General features: G+C 42.5%; 1 protein-coding gene across 7 annotated transcripts in view; it reads right to left on the reverse strand.

The window, feature by feature from the left end:
- Window positions 1-11,864: 11,864 nt before the first annotated feature.
- Window positions 11,865-26,557, reverse strand: part of EPHA5 (EPH receptor A5) — a 258,320-nt gene continuing 243,627 nt past the window's right edge. For 6 of the 7 annotated variants that reach the window (XM_079949369.1, XM_079949368.1, XM_079949366.1 and 3 more), the window contains one exon: window positions 11,865-14,106. In XM_079949369.1, the coding sequence (XP_079805495.1) occupies window positions 14,001-14,106 (106 nt within the window). In that variant the 3' untranslated portion in view covers window positions 11,865-14,000. Of the gene's footprint in view, window positions 14,107-20,085; window positions 21,512-26,557 lie in introns of those variants that run through there. The other variant, XM_079949367.1, reaches the window with a different exon arrangement.

Raw genomic sequence — 26,557 nt, forward strand, 5'->3', positions numbered from 1 at the left:
TTTATATATAAGGCATGGTTTCTGGTGAGAAGGGGCAAGGCCACCTGTCACTTTTATGACGACACTGAGATTGCCCCCCCCCCCCCGCTGGTTTAGCCCCAATTTAGGAAAACAGTTTTCTGGCAGTTCAGCGCTATCAATTGTCTCAAGCTGTAGAAATCCATAGGATTGCTTCTTTATTTCAGGCTCCTTATATAATTGAAGCCGTGAAACCAGGTTGCATTGCTAGTGTCATAAACATTTATTTGCATATGCTAATTTATATGTATAAATGCCTTTGGGAAATCAAAATGGTGAGTGGCTGGGACAACACTCGTGGTACAGTGTGCAATGCGCCAAACAGTCCAATAAGCATTTTTAAAAGGAGGAAGATCTGGGGCCCATCAGAAAAGGCACTTGCCCTATTCTACCCACTAACAATGCCCCTTCTTCAAATTCATTACAGAAGGAACATGAATATAATGCTTAACATCTTATTCCCCAATTCCCAGGGTATTATGCAGTTAATAGGGCCATCACTGCACAATCTAAAAAAACCCAACCCTTTGTTTTACAAGTTCAGCACGGTGAAGCAGACAATGATAATCTGTAGAGCAGACTCCATTTTTACGAAGAGGGAACTGAGTCTCAGAGTTGTTTGCCATATGCCAATAATGAGTCCATCTGTGAGCTGGATATTTTGAAACTGATCCAAAACAGACCTTTTCCACTTGTTCTTATATTTGCCACTTGAAAAAGTGAAATGGTCTTTAATTTTCTTTCTTTCTTTCTTGGAAAAAAAGATATTGAAAACAGATTTAAGAAAGACATTGCTCACCTCTTCAACAAAAAAAGAAGAAGAAGAAGAAGAAGAAGAAGCTTCTGTTACTAATTAACACCTTGCACTGCTCATATCAGCTTTGACGACAGGTGGGAAGAAAAAATAGGTTTCTTAAATTGAGAACAAAACAACTCTCCCAGAAGGAGGAAGGGGAGTTTAAGAGCTGGTATTGATATTTCCTCCCGTTATTGGTTGTGCTGTCTTTTCAGCATTTAAAATGTGATTTGCATCCTGAGAAGTAAATGGAGCAAGACCACTGGGTCACGCTGTATGGAGCAGTGTTTTCCCAAAACACTTTCTTAAATATTAGCGAAAGATTATATAGCTAGAGGAAATTTTGGGGGGAGAGAAAGCGGTGTCCTATCAGTGTTTGGTCCTCTTGCTAGTGACAGAATCTGAAACCTGGATGTCCTTACAGAAACTAAATGTGGCTATTATCTGCATTTTCTGATCTTTTGGCTACATTGCATCCCAACCAAGCCACATACATCACTATGGTTTCCTCCTAAGCAGAATATGTGTACCCCAGTTCCCATTTTTTCAGAAGATTTCTTAACCTGCTAGAGCCATTTGCATAAATTTGTTAATATAATACTCTATTAAAAAAAAATACCATGAGAACAAATGCAATCTTAATTGAAGTGTTGTGGAAACAGTGTCTCTTCCCTCGCTCTTCAGTTTTCCGAACAAGTAAGAGGAAATAGCTTTTTCTTCAGCAACGACTTAGAAACCAGGCAAAAATTAATTTTTCACCTCTCTCTGCACCAAGGGACAAAATCATTTGGCAGATTCCATTTCCTGTGTGGGTTTCTTATTTTTTTATATATCAGGGAAGGGGAGAGGGGACGAAATGAAATGAGGGGAAATGGATATCCTTTCTTGCCGCTCTTTTCTGACTACTAATCAGAACATTTGTCACTGAAGAGCCTGACAGGGATCTCATTGCTGCTTCCTAAGTTATTTTAAAATTGGAAGGTAAAATAGATGTCGCGCCCCCCCCTTGCCCATCCCAATATAATGGAAAAATCTTGCAGATGTGAAATGCGATGTGTGGGACTCTTGGTCATTGGGCTGGGCTGCTCAACGTTGATGTTTCATGCATTAAATGGCTAGACCTCTTAGATTTCCTTTAATCTTTCAAGAAGGGAACCAGTGCTTTTGGTAATATGCACATTTATTAAAATGACTAGTCCCAGCATATGCATGCTTACTGAACAGTAAGTCCCATAGCGCAGAATGGAGCTTGTTTCTAAACAGTTGTGCATCCAGTTGCAAGGTTAATTGAACAATTATTTAAAAGCAGCTGATGGATCATCTAAAAAATAAAATGTAATCACTGGGAACTCAAATTATTTCTTTGAGTCTCTGGTGCACAGACACGTCCTAATTCATTTACAGCTGAAGGAGTTTCGATGGTTGAGCAAAATCACCTTTCAAAGGACAGGTGAATGCAAACAGAGACAAAACTCTAATAGAATAGATTCCAAGCAGCATGGCTGAATCCTTCGCCACCTAAGCTATGACTTCTAAGGCCTAGCTTTTTTGATGTTTAGTTTTGTTAAGAAGATTAGATTTATTGCTCAGATAAATCCTGGCATCCATCCCGCTTCGGCTGCGCAGCTAGGCCAGACTTCAAAGGCCACATTCCAAAGGCTCTGAGCAAACACGCAGAGTTTCAGCAGCGGCAAGAGAAAGCTGCAAAGACTTCCAGTGCTTTCTTCAGTGTGCCCAAAGAAAGTCCACTCAGGATATTAGCAGCTAGAAGCAGTTTTATTTACAGCAGACTATCCATTATCTGGGACGCAGGTGGCGCTGTGGGTTAAAGCCTCAGCGCCTAGGACTTGCCGATCGAAAGGTCGGCGGTTCGAATCCCTGCGGCGGGGTGCGCTCCCGCTGCTCGGTCCCAGCGCCTGCCAACCTAGCAGTTCGAAAGCACCTCCGGGTGCAAGTAGATAAATAGGGACCGCTTACCAGCGGGAAGGTAAACGGCGTTTCCGTGTGCGGCTCTGGCTCTGGCTCTGGCTCTGGCCAGAGCAGCGATGTCACGCTGGCCACGTGACCCGGAAGTGTCTCCGGACAGCGCTGGCCCCTGGCCTCTTAAGTGAGATGGGCGCACAACCCCAGAGTCTGTCAAGACTGGCCCGTACGGGCAGGGGTACCTTTACCTTTTATCCATTATCTATCACAGCGAACAGCATCGTGAAGACACGTCCTCTCTCCTCAAAAGCGAAAGTAGAGAGAGAAGAACAAAGGCTGGAGACTCTCGGAAATGACGAAATCTCCCCCCTCCCAACAGTAGGCAGTGCGTACACTCTGAGCTGTTTAACCCTGTAAGCTCAGGTTCTCCTCACAAGTTTTTGGTGTACTAAGTGGGGGGGGGGGATATTCTCATTCTAAAGTGATTACTGCAGAATCAGCATTTTTAGTATATTGCTTTTTTAAAAATGGATATTTTTGTCACAGATGGAGCTTGTCATTTTCTCTTTAAAGCCACTTCCTTGGGGGCAGGGGTGAGGCGATGCGTAAGTCTAAAAAGCTGAGCTAAAACTAAAGGTAAACTTGTGACAGATCCAACTGTCTTATCAGGCAACACACAATGGTACCAGGTCTCAAAAATCGGTGCCACCTTATTCCATCCTTTTCGGTGCAATTACTGTCTGCACACCATTGCCAGTCATATGAATGCTCCAGCTTGTGGTATGGGATGCGGGTGGCGCAGTGGTCTAAACCAGTGTTTCCCAACCTTGGGCCTCCAGCTGTTTTTGGACTACAACTCCCATCAACCTTAGCTAGCAAGACCAGTGGTCAGGGATGATGGGAATTGTAGTCCGAAAACAGCTGGAGGCCCAAATTTGGGAAACACTGGTCTAAACCACTGAGCCTCTTGGGCTTGCCGATCAGAAGGTTGGCGGTTTGAATCTGCATGAGGGTGTGAGCTTCCGTTGCTCTGTCCCAGCTCCTGCCAACCTAGAAGTTGAAAGCACACCAGTGCAAGTAGATAAATAGGTACCGCTGTGAGGGGAAGTAAATGGCTTTTCTGTGCACTCTGGTTTCCGCCAAGGTGTCCTGTTGTGCCAGAGGCAGTTTAATCCTGCTGCCCACATGACCCGGAAAGCTGCCTGTAGACAAACGCCGGCTCCCTCGGCCTGAAAGCGAAATGAGCGCCACAACCCCATAGTCACCTTTGACTGGACTTAACTGTCCAGGGGTCCTTTACCTACCTTTTACCCTGGCACACACAACTGGCAGTGATTATTGCGAGCATTTAAGAAGAGCATCCAAATTCACCTCCCCCCATGCAAAATACCATTATGATAATTGCGATACACAGAAATAAAATGGTTAATAATAATAATAATAATAATAATAATAATGGAATTTACAAAATTTCATTTGCTATCCAAAGATTTTTATTTTTATGAAAAAATATAAAATTCTGTATCTTTACACTACAAAAAACAATGTACACAAACAAAATGCACAATGAGTATCAAAGAGGAAAGAGGAAATAAATACAGTAATGCTAAATTTTCTATTGGTTACAGTTCCAAAAGAGGAAATAGATTCTTGGTGTGATATGGGGCTAATGGCAGAATCTTTCTTGACCCGCCTTGCAACGAGTTAAGGACTAACTTAAAATTTATTCTGAGAATATTATTAATGTATTTCACATATAAACTTGGAACCACAGTGGTCAATGTATTTGAAATTTCTCAACCATGAGACCTCGCTACAAGTTATACTCATTACAGGATATCTACTACTTTGTAACCTTGGTTTATTGTTAATCATCAAAAAAAAAAAAAAAAGAATAAATAAAACTTAGTTTTAAAAAGTCACTCTTAAGAACAATATCCAAAGGATGCATAAGGATCTTGTAAAATAAGATCCATGGAACACTCATAGAGGGTGGAAGAGAAATTAGCTTCTTTACTTGGAAAGTTACCCAGGTATGCAACTGTTAGTGCATTTCAGAAAGACAAACTGCCTGGAGTACATCAAAACTTCCAAGTCCCACTTGAAAAAAACCTGTTCTCCTTAGTAAACAGCAACTCTGAAAAAAATGTCATTGCCAGGCAGAAGCCCAGCAATTCTTCGTTTCTTAGATAGATGGCTAGCTTTTGGCCTCAGAACTGCCAATGGCCCCAGGAAGCACAATTCTGTGGAATTCTTAAACTAGAAGAAAAGCAGCTATACAGTGGTGTATAGCAAGACGAATGCCTCACAAGATGAAAAACTCGCTAGACGAAAGAGTTTTCCATTTTTTGAGGTGCTTCGCAAGACGAATTTCCCTATGGGCTTGCTTCGCAAGACGAAACGTCTTGTGAGTTCTTGTGAGTTTGTTTCCTAAGCCGTTAATAGCCGCTAAGCCGCTAAGCCGTTAATAGCGGCTAAGCCACTAAGCCGCTAATAGCCGCTAAGCCGCTAATAGCCGTGCTTCGCAAGACGAAAAAACCGCAAGACGAAGAGACTCGAGGAACGGATTAATTTCGTCTTGCGAGGCACCACTGTACCTGCCTCTCCAGTGCCTCAAGGTAAGCAGGTAAGCTCACTATAGGGTACTTTGGACACTTGTTGCACACTTGCCAGAAAGGCTTGGCCGCTGCTGGAGAAAAGTCAACAATAATTATAACTCCACTCTCTCCATGTTCACTTGAAACTGAGTTCAACGGGATGACACACAGGATTGCAGCACTGGCATTCTCATTTCACTACATTTCATCTTGGCTAATAACTACATTAGTGTAAAATCCTACTCATGAAAACAGACAAAAAAAGAGAGAGATTCCCACAGGTAAGTTTCTCTACGTGTGCTTTCATCACACTCATCTCCCATCAAACAAAATCGCAAGGTCGTGGGATATTTTCGGATGGGACCAATTGAAGTAAATGTCCAATTCCTAATGAAAATAGTGGCAAGGAGTTGAGAGCCTGAAGCTAGTGGGCCTGTGGGTCTCCAGATGTTGTTGGGACTTCCAACTTTCATCCCCCCCCAGCCAACACAGCCAACAGCCAGGGGGGCTGAGATTTGGAGTCCAGCAACATCTGGAGACCCCCCAATAAAACCTTTAAAAAGTTTCCTTCAAAGCATGTCTGTGGAAATGGTCCATGGTAGGGATGCCACAGTAGTCTGACCGATCTGATTTCTAACATGGTATCCTTCTGGGGCACAGGGAAGGGTGCCTCAATAGCATCATGTGTTTAAATTCCTGTACTAACTGGATGAGAGACTGGGGGTACCACAGAGGCATACCAACAAATGAACGTGTTTGCATTAGGGGATGTCCTGAAGTAGAGGACCTTATGCATTATATCTTGCGCTGCCCCTTATATAATGAAGCAAGAGAACAATTTTTAGCACCTATAATGACAAGGACCCCTGGCCAGAACCCCCCTGACATGATTTTATATCTCCTCACAGACACAGATAAGTATGTGACCTGGCGTGTAGCACTCTTTGAAACAGCCGCTAGGAAAATTAGAGCAAATTATGCAGCCAAGATAGCCACCAACTGTAAAGGAGATGAATTTATTTGACCGTATCTACATCAAGCTATATTCTATCATTATCACCAAACTCCGAATGTAATTGCACATTGTATTAATTAACATTATTTTTTAATATATTAGTGGCCATTTTATTAATCACTCTTGACCTGTACAGTGGTGCCCCGCAAGACGAACACCTCGCAAGACGGAAAATCCGCTAGACGAAAGGGTTTTCCGTTTTGGAGGCGCTTCGCAAAATGAATTTCCCTATGGGCTTGCTTCGCAAGACGAAATGTCTTGCGAGTTTTTCCGACTTTTTTCCCCTTTCCCCCCCTTTTTCTAAGCCGCTAAGCTGCTTATCAGCTGATCCACTAAGCCAATAAGCCGCTAAAAGCCGCTAAAAGCCACTAAAAGCCGCTAATAGCGCTAATCCGCTAAGCCGTCAATGGGCTTGCTTCGCAAGACGAAAAAACCGCTAGACGAAGAGAATCGCGGAACGGATTCTTTTCGTCTTGCGAGGCACCACTGTATATTAAGGTACTTTTATAGCTCTGTTTAGAGTAGGTAATGTCTTGATAATATAAATGTTTTAAGTTTTTTTTGTATTAATCCAGCATATTTTCTTTTAATAGTTGAATGATTCTGTGTACATTGTGGCAGCCTTTGGCTATGTGCAATAAAACTGACTGACTGGGGCTGCACATGGAAAGTAATGCACAGCACCCACAGGTCAATGCACATCTGAGATCCATCCCACTGGAAGCAGTGAGCAGCATCTGGGTTGGTGGCTGAGGTTTGTAAAGAGTAAGGGTATCTGCGACAGTCCATGAGCTTCCTTGGATTTTAGACTATGGAGCAGGAAAATTCCACAGAAATAGTGGGCTAGTGTAAATTGCTCGGATAACATCATCATCATCATCATCATCATCATCATCATCATTATTATTATTAGTGCCTTGGTACTTTCTCTTCAATGGACAAGGCTTCCATATCAATAAAAATAATGCCCACAGGCAAAAAATACATAGCAGGCATAGGCAAACTCGGCTCTCCAGATGTTTTGAGACTACAATGTCCACCATCCCTGACCGCTGGTCCTGTTAGCTAAGGATGATGGGAGTTGTAGTCCCAAAACATCTGGAGGGCTGAGTTTGCCTATGGCTGTTCTATAGCCTGTTTGAAGAGGCTGTGACTAGGCCATTTTGCCTTTCCAGCCACTCCTTCTCTGCCCAACGGGGCAGTCAGGTCTGATAGCTTTGGTGAGGGAGCAGGGGCCCAGACCCAAATGCTGAAGCAGGACCATCATCCTTACATCCATAAGTAGCTGCCTAAAAAGATTTGCCAATGTGGAAGTTGCCTCTTGAAACCTCTTTATGTTCTACAGGATTTTAGATATCGGCTCCTTCTGAAAAATGTGCTATTTCTTCAGCCACCTAAATTGTATGAAAGTTTGTTAAAATGAAACTTGATTTTGATTTGTGCAAATGTTTGAGGGGTTTACCTTATGGTGAAGGGAATTTAAAAAGAGAGAAAGAGCCACTGACTAATTAGGGGCTGTGAGGTATCATATCTGGACACATTTGTCAATAAATCAGTTGTTTGGCCAGCCAGCCAAAAGGGCAGGTATGCCCCCCCCTCTCTCCACACACACACACCTTTTGCAAATATTTAACCTCAGAAACTGCCCCACAAAAAACATTGGTACCTTGGTTTTCAAACGTCTCTGTTGACAAACATTTTGGTTTTCAAATGCTGTAAACCGGAAGTAAATGCTTCGGTTTTCCAACACGCCTCAGAAGTCGAACATGCCATGCGGCTTCCATATTGAGTTTTCCGTACTGAGGCTTCCATACTGAGTTTTTGGTTTCCGAACGTTTCGGAACTCAAACAGTCTTCTGAAATGGATTACGTTTGAAAACCAAGGTACCATTGTATTCCCAAAGTGTGTTTGAAACTTGACCAAGTTTAACAGTGTTTTCGGGACTTGCTACAGAGTGTTTTAAGGGAAAATGCCACAGGATTGTAAATGTGATTGCCTCCCAGAGTCTATTGCAATGCTCAAGCTTGTAATTTGAACGTGGCAAGCGGGTTCTGTGGAGACGTCTTCCGAGAAAATATATCTGCAGCAAGGTGGTCTACTGGAACATACTCATCCTTCCATGGTTATCACCACAGGCAAAGAGCTCATCATTACTGTAAAATTACTCCTGGAATGTAACACTTCAGGGGGGGAAAACACTTTTCAGGAAAAAAAGGGAAATGCATGCACACACATACTCAAAAACTGCAGCCAGTCCAACTTACTCAGAAATCTAACTCCTAGATAATTCCTAGTATAGGATTGCAACAAATTTTTTAACACCCCACCCCCGCTTGCATTATGAGTCCAAGAAAAGCTCCAACATGTGATGTGTGCCATAATTTCTGATGCAGGTGTTCCTTATTCACAAGACATGCACTGTGATGGATCTCTGATAATTTGAACATGCATCCTCTCATAAATTACTGGGTGTGATGCAGTTAAGCTTGTTTAAATCCTGTTTTGTATCTCTCCCATTATCTTCAGTAAGAATCAAAGTACTTAACTTTGGGTGGAATATGCTGATTGTCTGTTGATATGAAGTGTCTACTTAAAAGTAAAATAAAAATACTTTTAACTGGTTGAAGAAAACAGCATTTAGCCATGTCACTCTAGTGACAGATGCAAAGTGTTTCAAAGTTATTCCTTTCTTATTTGTTAGCCACAGAAAGCTGTTAAAAACAGGTAGGAAGCATTCCTCTGTAGTGGGAAAATATTTCTCACATTTCAGTGGGATAAAATCATAAAAATATGCAATTGAGCAAAGTATAACATTTTTGTGTGTGGAAGCAAGAAAGAAAGAATTTGCGAGGGGGAAGAAATGTATTTTTCAATGAGACCTATTGGTTTCCAACAGTTAACAGGATACTGGTAGAGACCAGAGAGAAAAGCGTCAATATATTAGTGAAATCATCTCCAAGTGGAAGAGCTTCATGGACCAAGAAAGAAAGAAAGAAAAGGATCTAGAAGAAACAGTGGCAACTTCTTTTCTGTGAATTATTTTACAAACAACTGCAAGCAAGAAGGTACAAATAATCTCCAAACAGGTCTCATGACAGCTCCAATAATGTTTTTTATTACTTGAAAAAATCTGCTTTGTGCTAAAATGGTTCTGTCTCTGTGTTCCATCGTTTCTAAATTCTCTTTCTGGCTCACCAGCTAACAGAATTAAACATGAAAGACATGAAACCGCATGGCCAGAATTTGTCAGGCTTTCCCTGCTTGCTGCGTTGTCTGCCATGAAAGCCGACCACATAGGTTGCCTTGCCTTCCTTCCCCTGACCATTTTCTCATGTTTATTCCAAGCAATGGCAGATGGAAGAAAGAAGGGAAGGCCCCTCCCCATTCTTGCAGGCATCTGATTTGCTATCAGGGTCCCCCTGTTTCTGGCCACGACCATCTATAACCATCCTCAGCAGCCACTGACGATTCTTGAAAGGGAATGTTTTGGATGGGAGTCTTCTATCCCAAGCTCAAAAAGAAAACAGAAATGTAATAGTGTGTGCCATCTAGACAGAGCCGTCTTTCCCATAGGGCTTAGTGGTGCACCGCGCCAGGGCGCGGGCCTCTCAGGAGCACCCCAACGAGTGGGGGAGCTGCGCGCCCTGCATCTAGACATACATTCCAAAAAATCCCAAATTACTGTTAAGTCCCCTACTCCATTTTAGACATGTAACAAGCTCTGAAATAGGCAGGGCAAAATTTTAGATCAACTAGAAACCGATCAGCATCAACTTCAACCCCTGCAGTGACACCTCCCACAGCCCAGCTTCCTGATAAATTGTATAAAATGCTGCAGGTGGAACTATAGGAAACACCATGAATTTAGGTTTTATGGGTAGTAATGATGTCATCATGATTCACTCATACCCAATCCACAAGTATAGATTGGGTATGAGTGGCTCATGTTGACATCACTGCTACCCACGGGGACCTAAATATATGGTATTTCCTACAACTCCACCTTCAAGAAAGGTCTGGGATATTGATCTGATTACCCCGAATATTTGATAAAGAATGCACAATTATTCTGAAATAATTAATAAAACAACAATTTGAGAGGACCTGTCAATTCTTTTTTAAAAATTAACATCTGAGTTACACACACCTGGATCACACTTTGAGGGTAGCCACACTGATTTCTATGAGACTCACGCTTATTTTGATTAGGATTGCATAAAAATGGGGGAATTAAGGGTGTTATTGAAGTGATATGGGATTTCTTATATCTTGGGTTGGCAAACTAAGGCCCAGGGGCCAGATCCAGCCCAATCACCTTCTAAATCCGGCCTGTGGATGGTCCGGGAATCAGTGTGTTTTTACATGAGTAGAATGTGTCCTTTTATTTAAAATCCATCTCTGAGTTATTTGTGGGACATAGGAATTCGTTCATTCCCCCCCAAAAAAACAAAACCAAACCAAAATGTAGTCTAGCCCCCCCACAAGGTCTGAGGGACAGTGGACCGGCCCCTTGCTGAAAAAGTTTGCTGATCCCTATAGTTCCATCCTAAATGACCCTCATGGTCCCTTCCAACTCTGCGATTCTGTGACTCTAAGTATGGTTCTTTCCCATGACAGTATTCTGCTGGGAACCTCCTTTCTGCACTACCACATTTGGCCATTGAATGAGTCTTGGAGCAATTCCTGTGACTGGAATATCCATGGAAGGAGACCATGACACATGATTGCTCCAGATGATCACAATACTACATCACGATACTACAAAGCCTGCCTGTTCCTACAGTTAATGGCTTTGGCTTATAGCAATAAACAGAGTGCCAGTAAGTCACGCACAATTCGTCTGAATGCCTAGCCTGCCACGAATGTGACTTTAGGACTTTAGGAATCACAGAACTTTCTCCACCAGAGCCTATCCCAAACATACAAAATGGAGGGCCTCTCCTTTGGATTTTGTAATGCATTCTTTATGGTTTTATTTATTCAATTATAGTCCAACCAACCCCAAGTTCTCAGGGTGGATAAGAATGTGTTTCAGGGGGCAAAATCAAAGCTAGAGAGAATGTTCCCGTTCTCAAGACATAGCAGCCATTGCGGCCATTTTGAAGTTGCTGAGTTTTTCAGGGCCTGTTCTAGGCAAGACAATTTCTACCTCATGATATTTCTGGTTTTATTTAAACCTCTCTACTCCATGTCGAACGCACACAGTTTTTGGTGTCAGTTTTGAAGTGGTATGATAGTGCTTTAAAAATATAGTGTGGATGATGCCACTTAGAATGTACTTTCCTGCTGCACAAGAAGATGGACAAGCTACTCCTGTGGTCTCTGTACCTTCCTCCACCTCCCTCTTTTAACTTGCAGGTTGTTTATTTATTTTTATTGTTTTTAATCATTTAGCGGAGCACTCAGTAATGGCAACCCCCCAACTGCAGGCAGAACTTGTGCAGTCACTGTTGCCATTTCATAATGCTACTTGGGACACCACCTCTCTCTTTCTTTGTGCCTTAAAAAAGAAAAAAGAAAAAAGATTTTCAGTCCAGCATTCACCAACTTGCAGCTAGCACAGTCCAAAACCAACAGGGGGGCACCAGGTTGGTGAATGCCATTTCCACTGTATGAAAGGCCATTTGATTGCATTTTGTGATTTAATGCAAGCTTCCCCGAGTGCTTTTCTTGAGCCAGAGGGGACCCAAGCTTAATAAATAAATAAACAAGCAAATCAATAAATAAAAATGGCGACACTGATATTGCTACTATTGCCAGCCTGGGGTTTGCCACTACCATTTTGGAATACAGGCCAAAGACCGTAAAGAACAAAGGCCAGCCAGATCTCTTCTCCAGTTTCATTGCAGAGGAGATTCTGGTAGGAAAAGGGGCTGGATGAGACAATCTTCATGACAGCTTCTCCCTCTCAGCCTTTTGTATCCTAAAAGAGGCCTGGCTTTTTGGCAGAATATATTCCCAAAGGTGCAAAGAATTCTTCCATGTACAACCCCCTTTTTGTATGTTGCTGAATCAGTTGCCTTAGCTCGCAGGAGAAAAACAAAACTATTTTCCTTATCCTAAATAATCAGCAGCGGGTTAGAAGATATACTAGATTTAAGTATGGGGAGGTGAAATGCACCCAATATGTATTATTTACTCTGGAAGCAGTTTGCTGACCTTTACCAACAATAATACTTTTTTTTCTTCACCTCTGCACTGCGACGCTTGGGCCCATCCCATGTGTTCAGGGTGGTAACAGTCAGTTGCAACAGGCAACAAGGAATCCAGAAGGAAGACCGGCCAATTCTTGGCAGCTGATTATGGCCGTTGCATTTTCCAGAACCACAGGAGACAGAGGGAATTCCCAGATCTAGGCAAAGCAATTTTTCCAGATTGTACTGCTGGAGGAAAGGGTCTTGGCCTGACCTGTATTCACTTAAAATCAATTTTAAAAAAGCAATATAACAACAATATAATCATTTAAATAATCCCTACCACAGTGGACAGAATTTATCCGGTATTACTGGAGCTGTATGTGCCCTGTGCTTAAAATATTCTGTGCCCAGTATTTATAATTCAGCAGCCTCTATAAATGCTGTGCACTGGCAGAATGCGCACAGTGGATTCTGATTCAGGAAGCCGCAAGAAGCTAAGAAGAGACCTGAACTCCACCTCCCTTCCTGAAATTGTGTGTAGCTACACCTCCCAGCTTCTGAGATTTCGCAATGAATTGTCTACATGCTTCCAAGGATATATCTACAGCACAAGTGCCAGAAACCTTCTCCCCCAACACAGCAAATGCAAGCAGATTCTTCAGGAAGCCGAAAGCTCGACCCAATTCCAATTTCTGTGCTATGGTGAAATCTTACCTGCATCATAACCGAACAGCAGTAAAAACAAAAGCAAATAGATGGCATGAAAAAGATGAAGTCCCATATCTGGGGTGTGCAGTAAACTGGACAATATTACCTATATACATCGTAGTGTTTGTGGGTCAAATTCCCAGCTACGAAAAGGAAATCCGTTAAGAAAAGGAGGAAGAAAAACACACCCTGTATTGCATTGAACATTGAAAATGTTTGTACAATGATTTTACGGTTTCATTGCTGTGCAAGTGTATCATCCTTTAAAATGTACAAAACCAGAAATCTCTGCCAAGAAATAGTCTAATATTGCTCTTCAATATTCTTCCGCCGATGCTTAAGACTTGAAGCAAACTTCGGTGAACTGCAGCTTTCAGGAGCCCGCAAATGGCTGTAAAATGTTTCAATTCAAGTAAGTCCTTGGAAGTATTAATATGGGCTGCCTTTTGCAGTTTTTTAAAGGTGCAATGTATACGTACTCAGATATATTCCCCATGTACAGACAAGGTGTGCTGGGAAGGTTTTTGTTGTCAAAGCAGAAGAAAATGGTTAACTTCGTATATGCCATATACAGTACCCATTTCCACTTTTTAAGCACGTTCTATTAACTTCGAAAAGAAAGTTAGGTTCTAACACTGATTATAAATTATGTGGTTGAGGCCTGTGTCTTCCTGTTGCATTAAAGGAAGCACTGGCTTTCATTTTGTTGCTGTTGTTGTCAAAATAAATGTCAGGTCTATGTTTACAAAGTGCAAGGTCGATCACTTGAAGAAGTGTCATACTAAAAAATAATAATTTTAGAAAGTTACAATGGCACCATCCCATTTACCAGCTGGACCTTCATTTCTTGAAGGCTGTTCATTATCTTCTTCTGGTGCCCAGCAAGTGTGACTCCAAGACTCCTCAAATCCCTGCATGAAGAAAGCAGACATTGATTCCAAAGGGTAGATTCAGCAGGAAGGTGGCTGCTCTTGACAATTAGTAAAGGGTAAAGGGACCCCTGAAGACAGAAGTGCCTGGCGTGCTCTGGTCCATGGGGTCACGAAGAGTCGGACACGACTAAACGACTAAACAACAACAAAAACAAAGGGACCCCTGACCATTAGGTCCAGTCGTGACCGACTCAGGTTGCGGTGCTCATCTCGCTTTATTGGCTGAGGGAGCCGGCGTACAGCTTCTGGGTCATGTGGCCAGCATGACTAAGCCGCTTCTGGCGAACCAGAGCAGCGCATGGAAATGCCATTTACCTTCCCGCCAGAGTGGTACCTATTTATCTACTTGCACTTTGACGTGCTTTCGAACTGCTAGGTTGACAGGTGCAGGGACCAAGCAACGGGAGCTCACCCCGTCGCGGGGATTCGAACCACCGACCTTCTGATTGGCAAGTTCTAGGCTCTGTGGTTTAACCCACAGCGCCACCCGTGTCCCGCTCTTGACAATTACCCATGTGTATATAGATATATATCTTCATTGTCTACATCCACTTGCTTTTAAGCCATACCATTTAAAGTGTTTCACATTAAATCCAAGGATCATTTGGAGTGAAAATCCTCCTCTTCCCTTCCAACAGAAAAGTACAGCGTACCTGAGGACAAGGCTTCCTGCTCTTATTATAGGCTATATTACACCATTAATAGGATCAAATGCCAAAGTTTTCATATAGCCCATTGGGTGATGGTGCCTGGGGATAAAAGGAACAAGCTTTCTCCATTTATCATGTTGGAGAAGATCTGTTCTGAAATGCCTCCTTTATGGACTATCCTCTGTCCCTGCTAGGTAGAGTTTTTGTGGGTATATATTCAAGAACAATGGCACAGTCCAGGGAAAGCTTTGCCACTCGGTTCTGCTAATTGTATAAACTAGTCTTGTTTATTTCTTTCAAGCGGTAGGAAGCTTTTTGAGCATGGCTTTCTCAGCCTGCTCCCCTCATCAACGGGGAACAGAGTGACTGAGTTGTGTATGAAACTATGGCACAAAGCCACTTCCGACCTCAGGAGGAGATGGTGCTGTGGGACTCAGGGGAATCCTCTGCCACATCATCCCCCTGGCCAGCCAATCGGCTGGCTCAGGGGGTGTGGCTTGCCACATTTAAGGCAAGTGCGGCAGAGGAGCGTCCTCTTTGGCCGCCGCTCAGCTTAGGGAATTTCTCACCCACCCACCCTTCAAGGTTTCTCCTTTGACCTTGCTATGGACTTCGGTTGGTCGCCGTCAAGGGGCCTGGTAGGAATTTTTCCACTTGGCAAATTGGTACCAGCCATTTGGTTTTTTCGCCTACCTCGTAGCAAATCGTCACAACTTCCTTGGTTTGGCGGTTAGGCATTGGTATGGGTATTGTTATGTAGAAGAATGGGGGGGGAGCGCCATCACCTCCCCTGGTTAGTGAAGGGTAGTCCAGTAAAGGATTCGTGGGGGGGGGGGGGGGATGGCCCCGTCCAAAGTCTATGGAGGCCAGGGCCCAAGGCACGCCCCCTAGCGGTGACCCCGGGGGAGTGCCTAGTTGATGTGCATCAGCAGGGCTCCCCCTGCTGGTGATAACCCTTCCCGGCCTTCAGGCAGACAGACTGAAGCCGGATAGTCGATTAGGACCAATGCCTAAGCCAATACTGCTCATCACCTGTAACCAATAAAGTTGTGGCCAATTTTAGCTCATAAACCTAAATAATGGTGTCTTGTGTCTTTATTTCTACTGGTGACGAGGCGGGAACTCGCCACGCAAGTAAGAGGAGCAATGTACACAGGGGGGGGGGGGGTTAGCCGGTTCACCTTTTCCTGTTGTTGTGAAAGGCAAGGACTGGAGCACTGAATTCAGTAGGTGGTCTCTGTCTGCTCCATCCCAAGTCAGGAAGACGGCCACACACCTATGCTTCTGTGTCAGAAGGAGGGTGATAATGTACCCAGGCACCATTCCTAGCTAATCTTAAAGACTTGTGAATGGGGTTGCAGCATCTGATGGAACATACCACTTTTGTTAGCTTTGGGGGAGTAAGACTGGAAGTGCATTCCACCATAAGGCATTTTAAAGTGTCCTCTTTTTTTCTTTTTCGTTTTTGGAAACACACACTTTCCCTCAAAGATCAATTCCCTTTTCCCAGCCACTTCATTATTTTGCTTTTCGGAGCCTGAACATAGGAAACTACCACAGTTGAGGTCAGATAGCTTATCTATCTCAGAAGGATTGGCTGTGACTTTCCACAGCCTCAGGTTCCTGAAAAACTGGCTTCACGTTTTCCATGGTCAGGCTATCCCAAGAGCCTTCAAGGATGCAAATGTGTAACTGAATCAGTGACACAAAACTACACCAGGAGGACTATTTCAGGTCTTCCAAGAAGACTCGTGCATCCTTTGAAATGCCAGAAAGTTAAATAATAGATAAAATTGTAATGTAATCAGGCTGCTTCTGAACTTTGTTTGCATTATAAGCATACAATGTGCTGAATACTTTTAACACTCTTACAAGGAATCTTATCTCAGGCAAAATACTCCATATCAAAATCTCATTGTCTGACTTCTAAGAACATGTCTGCTTGGGGAAAGCACTTTGTTTGGATTTCGTAGAGTTTCTGGTTTTGCACAAGCCTCAGGTACAGAGAGTTCTATACAAGAAGGCGCAGTGAAGCATCAGGAAATAACGCCAGCCTGTGAATGCTGGGGTTTTATAGTAACATTAACTACTAACTTTTTATGACTATGATCATTCTCATTTCGGTTTCTACTGAGTTCTGAAAATGGCTCAGCCAATAATACTTTAGCGAAGCTGGGTGTGTTACAGCTGAAAACTGGGCGATTGTTCTGGCAACTCCGCACCAGACTGAATTCCCCAGTGCCCAAATTCTTAGAAAATGATAACTGTACATGGGCTGGGCAAGTGACTACGGCCACATTAAACTTTGCCCTCTCAGCAGAAGGTAATTTAGAACCATCTGCTCTTAAGGACTTCTTTGGGGGGGGGGTCATCCCACAAGTGCTATATGGTACAGAAGGGTGGAAGTAGGCAAATGCTAAACTGGAAACTACGGTACCAAAAATTTGTAATTTTTAGGTTGCATTAAAAACCTACCTCGTGGCACTCCTGTTGCTATGATGAGATTGAAGCCTGGGGTTTCTTCAATATTGCCCCAGTTTCATATTTTCTTGCTTCAAGTACAAAGTTACATCATATACCAGATAACAACGTTGCCCAAAAATGTGTTTCCTCCTCCCTCTTTTTTTTTTTTTTAGCAAACTTCTTATGGATCTGTATAAAATTGGGCTAAGAAACATGAAGCTCTTCTAAGTATGAATTGTTTCCTCATGTTCTTAAAGTTATTACTCCTACAGCTTAAAAATAGAGGGGCTTCTTATTAATTAAATGTTACCTTCAAACTATGCAATTCTCACCATATTACTACTCTGTTAGAACAGATTATTGTCTTCAAGTCTTCTTCTTTTTAATTATCTGTTGGTGCAATGATGAAAGCACTTATTGCTTTGAGGTTTCAAACAATACCCACAACATGTGTAGAGAAGATATACACTGGAATATGTATATTTCTGTATTTGGGTGCAAGAGAGGAAGAAGATATTGTCCAATTGTCCAATTTCTTTAGAGCTGATTAAAAAAAATATTACCAAGACCGGTTTGCTATTTCACATATTAAGTTTCTGTGTTTGCTCTAGTGGCACAATGGGTTGGATAAAACATGGTCATGCAACATGGGGTCCAATGTGCTGTCCCATAATAAGGTGAGGGGAAAGGAAGGCAGCAGAATGTTCCAGGACAACATCAGACCTACCCCTCTGGCTTGTGTTATGTTCCACCCCACTGTGTGGTACAAAGTGAGCAAGCAGTGATCCACCCATATGTCTTTAAAAACTAAAAAAAACAAAACAAAGTATAACGAAATAATCCAAAGACTTGAATTAGAAAAAGTAGGAGCTAGTGTACTTTCTGCTGCCTTCTTGGATAAAAGGAATGTTAAAGTATCCTGCAACTAGACTGAACCAGACTCAAGCATTTATTGTGATATAAACAGCTAGGCCTTATTTATTTAGCCATTAAAGGTTGCATGCAAAAGAGGAGAGAGATAAAACCCTGTGTTCTTGCTTTAAAGCAGCATTGGGGAGGAACGATTTGAAGTAGAAAACAGAACTCGTAGGTTATCTCAATGATCCTTATCATATTGTAGGTGTGGTCGAGTAGCTTGCTTAAGGCCATCCAACGAATACATAGCAGAAATAAAATTTGAACCTATCACTCTCAAGGAAACCAACAAAATTCCATAGAAATCCATGGGATGTACTCTCAGGTGTGCATAGAAAAGCACCAAAAGCGTACCTCAGCTGATTTTGAAGTATGTCTTTCCCACTCACCCTTCATCAAGGCTAAACTTTACAAGCTAAGGCAAGATACTGGTTTCAAGACCTGAGACGAGCAGCCTTCCACCCCCAGGAAAGGGCTAGCTGTACGTGCATATAGCAGCTATGGAGCCATGTTTCGCTGGCTGTTTCCCCAGCAATTCAACTTGTCTGGTTTCCATAACTGATAACGGCACAAACAACGTAACAGGCTGTATGTAACTATATAAATTCCTTTTAAATGTGATTCAACATATCATATCAAAATATATGGTTCTATAGACCAATTTATCATATAAACGAAACATATAAGTCCAGCAGATAGATCAGGAAATACAATCTATTCAGTTCTTATATTGGCAATGTCCACGGTGTGCAATTCTTATATCAATCTTGTAGCGTTCCACATGAAGATGCTTTTAAGAATTCTAGCGTTCCTTGTATGCAGGTATCAGACGAAAAACTTGGAAGAATGGCACATGCAGAAAATAAGACAAGGATTCCATGTTCCATGTCTCTGATATACAAGAATATGGTATGTAAATTGATTGTTTAGTATGTGTGTTACGTTACACTGGTACCTCGGGTTACATACTCTTCAGGTTACAGATGCTTCAGGTTACAGACTCCGCTAACCCAGAAATAGTACTTCAGGTTAAGAGCTTTGCTTCAGGATGAGAACAGAAATCGTGCTCTGGCGGCGCGGTAGCAGCAGGAGGCCCCATTAGCTAAAGTGGTGCTTCAGGTTAAGAACAGTTTCAAGTTAAGAACGGACCTCCAGAATGAATTAAGTACTTAACCTGAGGTACCACTGTACTTGGTTTTGTGGAAAATTACATCATATTATGTTCATTTATATAATCCAGCGTATGCACGGCTGATGAAGCCCGGCTGGGCGAAGCAAGGAATTATCCTGGAATCCTTGTCATATTTTCTGTATGTGCCATTCTTCCAAGTTTTTCGTCTGATACCTGCATACAAGGAACTCTAGAATTCTTAAAAACGTCTTCACGTGGAACACTACAAGATTGATATAAGAATTTCACACCGTGGATACTGCCAATATAAGAACTGAATAGATTGTATTTCCTGATCTATCTGCTGGACTTACATGTTTCGTTTATATGATAAGTTGGTTTATAGAACCATATATTTTGATATGATATGTTGAATCACATTTAAAAAGAATTTATATAGTTACATACAGCCTGTTACGTTGTTTGTGTTGTTATCAGTTTTGTATTTACGTGACAAAGGGTTTGGTAGTGCTTTGAATGCTGTTTCCATAACTAGCAATTGACATGACGCGCAAAGTTAGAAAAATGGAATATGGGGAGCCCTAACTCTGGAAGGGCAACTCCCTCAAATCACCAAGGTTGCCCACAGAGTGAGGAATAGTTTTGAGGCTCACCCATCTTTAAGAATTCTTTGCATAACGTTTTCATCCGCTCTTGTTATTTATCCCCTTCCGGGCAGCAGCATGGCATCATAATTCTTGATAATAATTACCATGTTACAGAATGAAGAGTGAGGAATAAAAAGCAAGAGCCGGTGAATTCTTGATGTAGATCTCTCTCTTTTTCCCCATTGAGTGAGGGATTTTATTTTATTTTATAAATAAACATTTATTTTAAAAGAAAGAAAAACAATTACAATGTAACACAACAGACACACATATTGTTACAGATATTCAGAGCTGTCCACCGGATGACAAGCAACAAGGTGTCCTGAGATTCAGTGAGTACGTTATCTTTCAAAAGGGAGATGTGAAGAAGTCCACCTTTTAGTTGTTAGCCATTTAAGTCCAGTCAGGTATACGACTAAAAGTGGCCAGTCTCATGATCTAGCTATTCTTGAGGGTTGTTCAGGCCAAGTTATCCTTGCTGAGTAAGGGAAGAGTTCCAAAGATACTCAAAGCCACCAGAGATTGTCCACATGTTTAGAAAGCAGTTGTTCTCTCTGCTGTGGTAACAGTCTGGTAATCCAGGTGGAAAACAGGACATATTCATCTCCTCCGCTAGGATTAGAACTACATGGCAAAATGCTGGAACATATTGAAGATCAGGCCTTTACGGATGAGGCCTGAACAGAGCACAGGACTTGGGGCAATAGCCACAGGAGCCCATTATAACTGTGATTATTTCAATTTGCTACTGTTTGAAATGCAGTATTTGTTGAGAGCATGCATTTGACAGGGCCTTGCTGGCAGGTGGGATTCTGACTGGACTACTGCAAGGAATCTACCAAGATTTTCAAATTGTTTCAGGTGACTCAGGTTTTGAGCTGACAGCTAAGATATCTCCAAAAGGCTCAGTTTCCTTAATGGCACAAACCAAGGCCCCCTGAAGGCGTCTTAAGTTGGACACTCACCCTGAGAGGCACCCCAAACCACCAGATACTTCAAAATCTTGGTGTGGATGACATAATATTATACTGGCTCACTTACTTTTCTAGCGCATAGATTTGCCTTTCGCAGAGACTGATTTCGTTATTTGTAGGACCAGTCTCCTCTTCTAGGTTCTTTTCCAACCTGTTTCTTAAGCAGGCTGAAATGTCATGATATGAGATTAGGGAATCAGGAGTACTGGCACATTAATTTTAAACAAGGGTTTAACAGGGGAGTTTGAAAATTCAGTTCAATTCTGGTTCTCATCTTGATCCCCCCAAGTCCCAGCTCTGGAACAGAACAAACAGTTGTCCCCACCGAACAACACATTCAAACCCAACATGTTTTCCATAGTTTAGTTTTGTTTTTCCTCTTCCAAACAAGCTGTTAACCATAGTCTGTGGTTTTCCGGAAAATTCTGAAGGTCCTTCATGGTTTTAGAGGCATATGAACAGATGAGGGGGCTCTCCTTTTCCCAACAACTGTGTTCTCAGGCCAAGTGATATGAATTGTGAGGGCTTCAAAGGAATGAAGGTGATTTATACCAGTGGAGTTTCTGGCCCAGTGTTCTTAACTGTGTGGCCTTTTTCCTAGAGCTGCCATCAAACAAAATTCAAAGTGAATTTGGGAGGGCTTTCTCAGTATATGAAGAATCTGAGGAATTCTGAGGGAGGCTAAGGGTTTCAATAAAGTGGTGATCCTTTTCATGTAGTACCCCACAACCCCACTCTTTCCACTTTGAAATTGCAACTTCTTCTGGCATAGGTCAGCTATGTCAAATGAAGCAATAGCTAATTTACTTTGATTTTCCCTCCCCAGGTGTGAAAATATGTGCTTTGGGCATTATAGGCATGCCCTAAAAATCACATAATGTCCAGGGATTTCATTTCTCAGCCACCTGCAATTTTTGTCAAAAGCAGATCATCTGGTCAAATGCAGTAATAGAAAAACACATACACACTGTCTAGCAATTCTACCTTTCACATGAAAAGATCTACAATTGCGTGCACTCAGACCCAGTTTATAAATTATATACAAACTGGGACAAATAAAGATGCATGAGTGATCTGTGGCTCTTGCTTTTATGTTTGAATTGGGCGTTGCGGATCTTGCCAATAATAAAACCCAAATGGTGCTTTTAAAACTCAGGTGCAAAATTTATAGTTGGGTGTTCCCCCATGAACTGAGTGAGCCAAATGGGAAAGTATTGGTGTAGACATGGTTGCCTTAAGTTAAATAGACAAATTGGAATAGCTAACTGAAGTCAAGGAAGTATCAATTTAGGCTTTTATGTTCATGTGTTTTGGTAGTGATGCGCTTCTAGTCTTTTCTTTTTTTAAGTAAATAAATATGTTGACTGATTTTGTGGAGGCTGTAGTTTAATTTTGGTGTTTTTATATATGTAAAATAATTATTAATATAACAGGATTAATTATTTTGTGCGGATAAAAGTACCAAAATTAAACGACGAGCTGGACAAAATCAGTCAGCATTAAGGAAAAAGAACAGAAGCACATCAATGGCAAGATGTACAAACAACTCTCAAAAGAATTGGGCTCAAATGGTGAAATAAATATTCCAACACATGAACTGTGCATTTAAATAGCTGGGCTTCCCTGTGATAAAAATGAAACTTTACCTAAAGTCGCCTGTGAGACTAACGCACATGAAACACATTCACCATTTATGAATGTTGTCATGTGTGAATCTTACCATTTAAATCCAAAGGCTATTAATTCCTGAGTACAAAAATGTATAATGTAAACTGGTTCTAAGATCCTGTACTCCAGAGGTCATCTAAGGTAGACAGATCAGACCAAGACTGAGTCCCACATCATATATTGAAGGCAACAAATGTGTCAGAAGGAGAACTAAGAGCCACACGTCTTTTTATCTCCATACATGTGTGGTTTGGCTCTCAAGGTTCTCTGGATTTCCTCATGCTGACAAAAATAAATGCCAGAGAAGCAGCTAAATTTGCCTAGTTCAAAATTTCCCCTGAAATGAACATGGCCCAGTTCAGTATAGGAACTTGGCTGATAGTTGAGGAGCTGTCGGAAGGTCAGTGCCACATCTACCAGGAAGTTCTGTTGGACAAGTCCAACTGGGACAAGAGTACAATTACACTCTCTTCATCTTCTGAGAGAAAGGCTATGTCTGACACTTGCTGAAGCCTGGTTTAAACATGGAGGAGAATGTGATGGCAGAGTACGGTACCAGTTTAGGCTGCAGGAATGTGTGTGTGTGTGTGTGACTTTCATGAACTTCTTACAAGTACAGAACTAGACTGGTACGAAGGTGGTTGGGAAAGCTTTCCACCACAATGTGGGTGGTTTCTACCTCCTTCTGCCGCCCATGTGAGAACCAGAACTTCCAAGGAATTTAGCCTGGTTCCATGACCTCGGTTCTTACAGCTTAATAGGCAAGCTGCTGTCTAAAGCCCCTTGTTTCAGATGGAAAAGCAAAATTTGGATTCCTTATAGTCTGTCCATGAACAGTGTTTACATTATTTCACCCGGTGCTATACCAGCTGCACTGGCTCCTGGTGGAGTACAGGATCAGGTTTAAGGTGCTGATTTTAACCTTTAAAGCCCTATATGGCCTAGGACCCTCGTACCTACAGGACCGCCTCTCCTGGTATGTCCCACAGAGGACCTTACGGTCTTCAAATAAAAACATCTTGGAGGTCCTGGGCCACAGGGAGGTTAGGCTGGCCTCAACCAGAGCCAGGGCTTTTTCGGCCGTGGCCCCAATCCAGTGGAACGCTCTATCACAAGAGACTAGGGCCCTGCTGAACTTGATATCTTTCATCTTTCCGCAGGGCCTGCAAGACAGAGCTGTTCCACCAGACCTTTGGCTGAGGCACAGTCTGACCCCCTCCTTGTGTAATCCTCACAGAACTCTAGCCCAGTGGTTGCCATTAATTTGACTCTGAATTGATTTTAGATTTGATTTTTAGAATGTACCATATTTTTCGCCCTATAGGACGCACTTTCAAGGTCAAGGTACCCCTGCCCGTAGGCCAGTCTTGACAGACTCTGGGGTTGTGCGCCCATCTCACTTAAGAGGCCAGGGGCCAGCGCTGTCCGGAGACACTTCCGGGTCACGTGGCCAGCGTGACATCGCTGCTCTGGCGAGCCAGAGCCGCACACGGAAACGCCGTTTACCTTCCCGCTGGTAAGCGGTCCCTATTTATCTACTTGCACCCGGAGGTGCTTTCGAACTGCTAGGTTGGCAGGCGCTGGGACCGAGCAGCGGGAGCGCACCCTGCCGCAGGGATTCGAACCGCCAACCTTTCGATCGGCAAGCCCTAGGCGCTGAGGCTTTAACCCACAGCGCCACCTGCGTCCCACTTCCAAAAATGAAGGGGAAATGTGTGTGCATCCTATGGGGCGAATGCAGGCTTTCGCTGAAGCCTGGAGAGCAAGAGGGGTCGGTGCGCACTGACCCCTCTCGCTCTCCAGGCTTCAGGAAGCTATCCGCAAGCCTTGGGAGCCCGCCGGAGTTCCCGCCGGGCTCCCACAGCTTGCGGAGAGCAGCATGTTTTGGGGGCTGGGGAAGCTCGGGCTTCCCCTGCCCCAGCCCCACGCCTGGGGGGGGGAAATATTTTTTTTTTCTTTTTCCCTTCCCCCCAAACCAGGTGTGCCCTATGGGCTGGTGTGCCCTATGGGGCGAAAAATATGGTATTTCAATTAAATGATTATGATTTTATGTAAACTTTGTTATTTTTACTGTTGTTAGCCGCTCTGAGCCCAGCTTCAGCTAGGGAGGGTGGGATATAAATAAAATTTTATTATTATTTATTATTATTATGGGCTGAGTAGACAAGAAGAAGGTAGAAAAGTGGAGGGGGGTTGTTGAGGGAGAGAGAGGATGAGGGAAAAACTGGTGTGGTGCTAGAATACCTGAGCTTGAGAACTCATAATAAATCCACCACAAATGCTGGTGGCACAAGTGTAATGAAGAGGGGAGGAATACTGGCATCTTCATCCTGCAACTATTTAGATCTAGTTCAGATGGTATCTTTGGCAGAATGGTTGCTGCTAGGAATTATAGGAATTAGCTGTACACTGGTGTGTTTAGCCACTTCCATGAGGTCTTTCGGCCAGTTTGAATCAGGCCAGTTGATTAAAGATGAACCTCAATAACAATATAATTCTCCCCTTAGGGCCTATCTATACTATAAACATCACTTTGGTGTTTCTTCTCAAAGGAATTGTAGTTTTTTGTTCTTGTTTTTTTTTAAAAAAACAACAACACCCTGCCAAAGATCACATGTCCCTTAAAGAGAACTTCAGTTCCCTAGGGAGAGAGGATGACTATAAAACTTGTTTATCGGTTGAATCCAGACTAAGCTAGTCACAGTAAGTTCACCTTCAAATCAATGGGACCGGACTAATGTCATGACTAACTTGTCTAAGGCAGCACTGTTCAACTCACTTGCCTTGGATTCCACCCTGTGCCCCTGGTGTAAATGAACCTTTAGTAACTGACAGTTTGGATCATGCAGTCCTTATTCTAGAGAATAAACTGCAGCATAATTATTGTTACAGATTCTGAAACCAGTTGGACTACATTCTGAGCTAGGGACAAGATCTGGGTTGGTGAGGGTTAAACCTTACTGAAAACACAGAGAATCCTGCTTCATTCTTGAAACAGACATATTCCAAGATGAATTAAGCTTTGGCAAATGTAGATTGACTTTTTAAAAATAGCTCTTGATAGATATGAATGGGCTCTAGCTGATAACATTGTGTTTTGTGTTTGCTTGCACACAATGAAAAATTAAGATTTTGAAAGCACCTCTGGGAGGTGGCTTATGATTCTATAGGCTGCTTTTCAGGATTTCGGTATCTTGTGTCACTTCTGTGTCACCCGAGGTGAAATATAGCATCAAAGTGTCAGAACTGTAATAAACGCTAAAGTCAAATACAAGCACAATTACATGTACATGTTATTTAAGAGAAATGCAAAAAGCATTTGCTAGACCATTTAAAAGTGCTTGATATTCCATAGGATTAGACCCAACCGAGCAAAGTAGTACATTCATAAATACAGCACAGACCTGACCCAAATTACAAATTGCCTGCTCCGAATGGCAGAGATTTTCCAGATACTTGCGTGGAGTCATCCACCCATGACACAAAAGAGACAGTATCAGGTTACTCCAAATGAACAAGTATGATGTAAGAATTTAGAACACACAACATCGTTTGCATTTTCCCTTTAACCCTTTAAGGTCAAACTACAGAAGGGAGATCTAAACTTTTCTTTCTTTCTTGAATTTCTGTCACAGGAATTGGAAATCAACCATAAATTCCCAGCCATGCCATATGATATGAGAGCTGACCATGCGGGCCATTGGAACTGCAGCCTAAGGAGGATCTGAGAGTTCCCAGTAAATTAAATGTAATTGAGAAACAGAAATACTGAGCAAAATAAATCCACTTTCACACACAACTTTAAGTGTCCATGTCTAATGTTCAGTCAAGGCCCCTTTGCATTTTGTCACAATTCAAAATAGCGAAGTCAGGCCCCAACGTCTGTTAAGCAATTGTATGGTTCACATGTCACACTAAGCTTAAAAAATGGCTTAGCCAAAACACAAGGGTTCCTGAAGAAGAGACTGCATCCACTTTGAT

This window comes from Podarcis cretensis (genome assembly GCF_951804945.1).
Source record: "Podarcis cretensis genome assembly, chromosome: 13".
NCBI classification, from domain to species: Eukaryota; Metazoa; Chordata; class Lepidosauria; order Squamata; family Lacertidae; genus Podarcis; species Podarcis cretensis.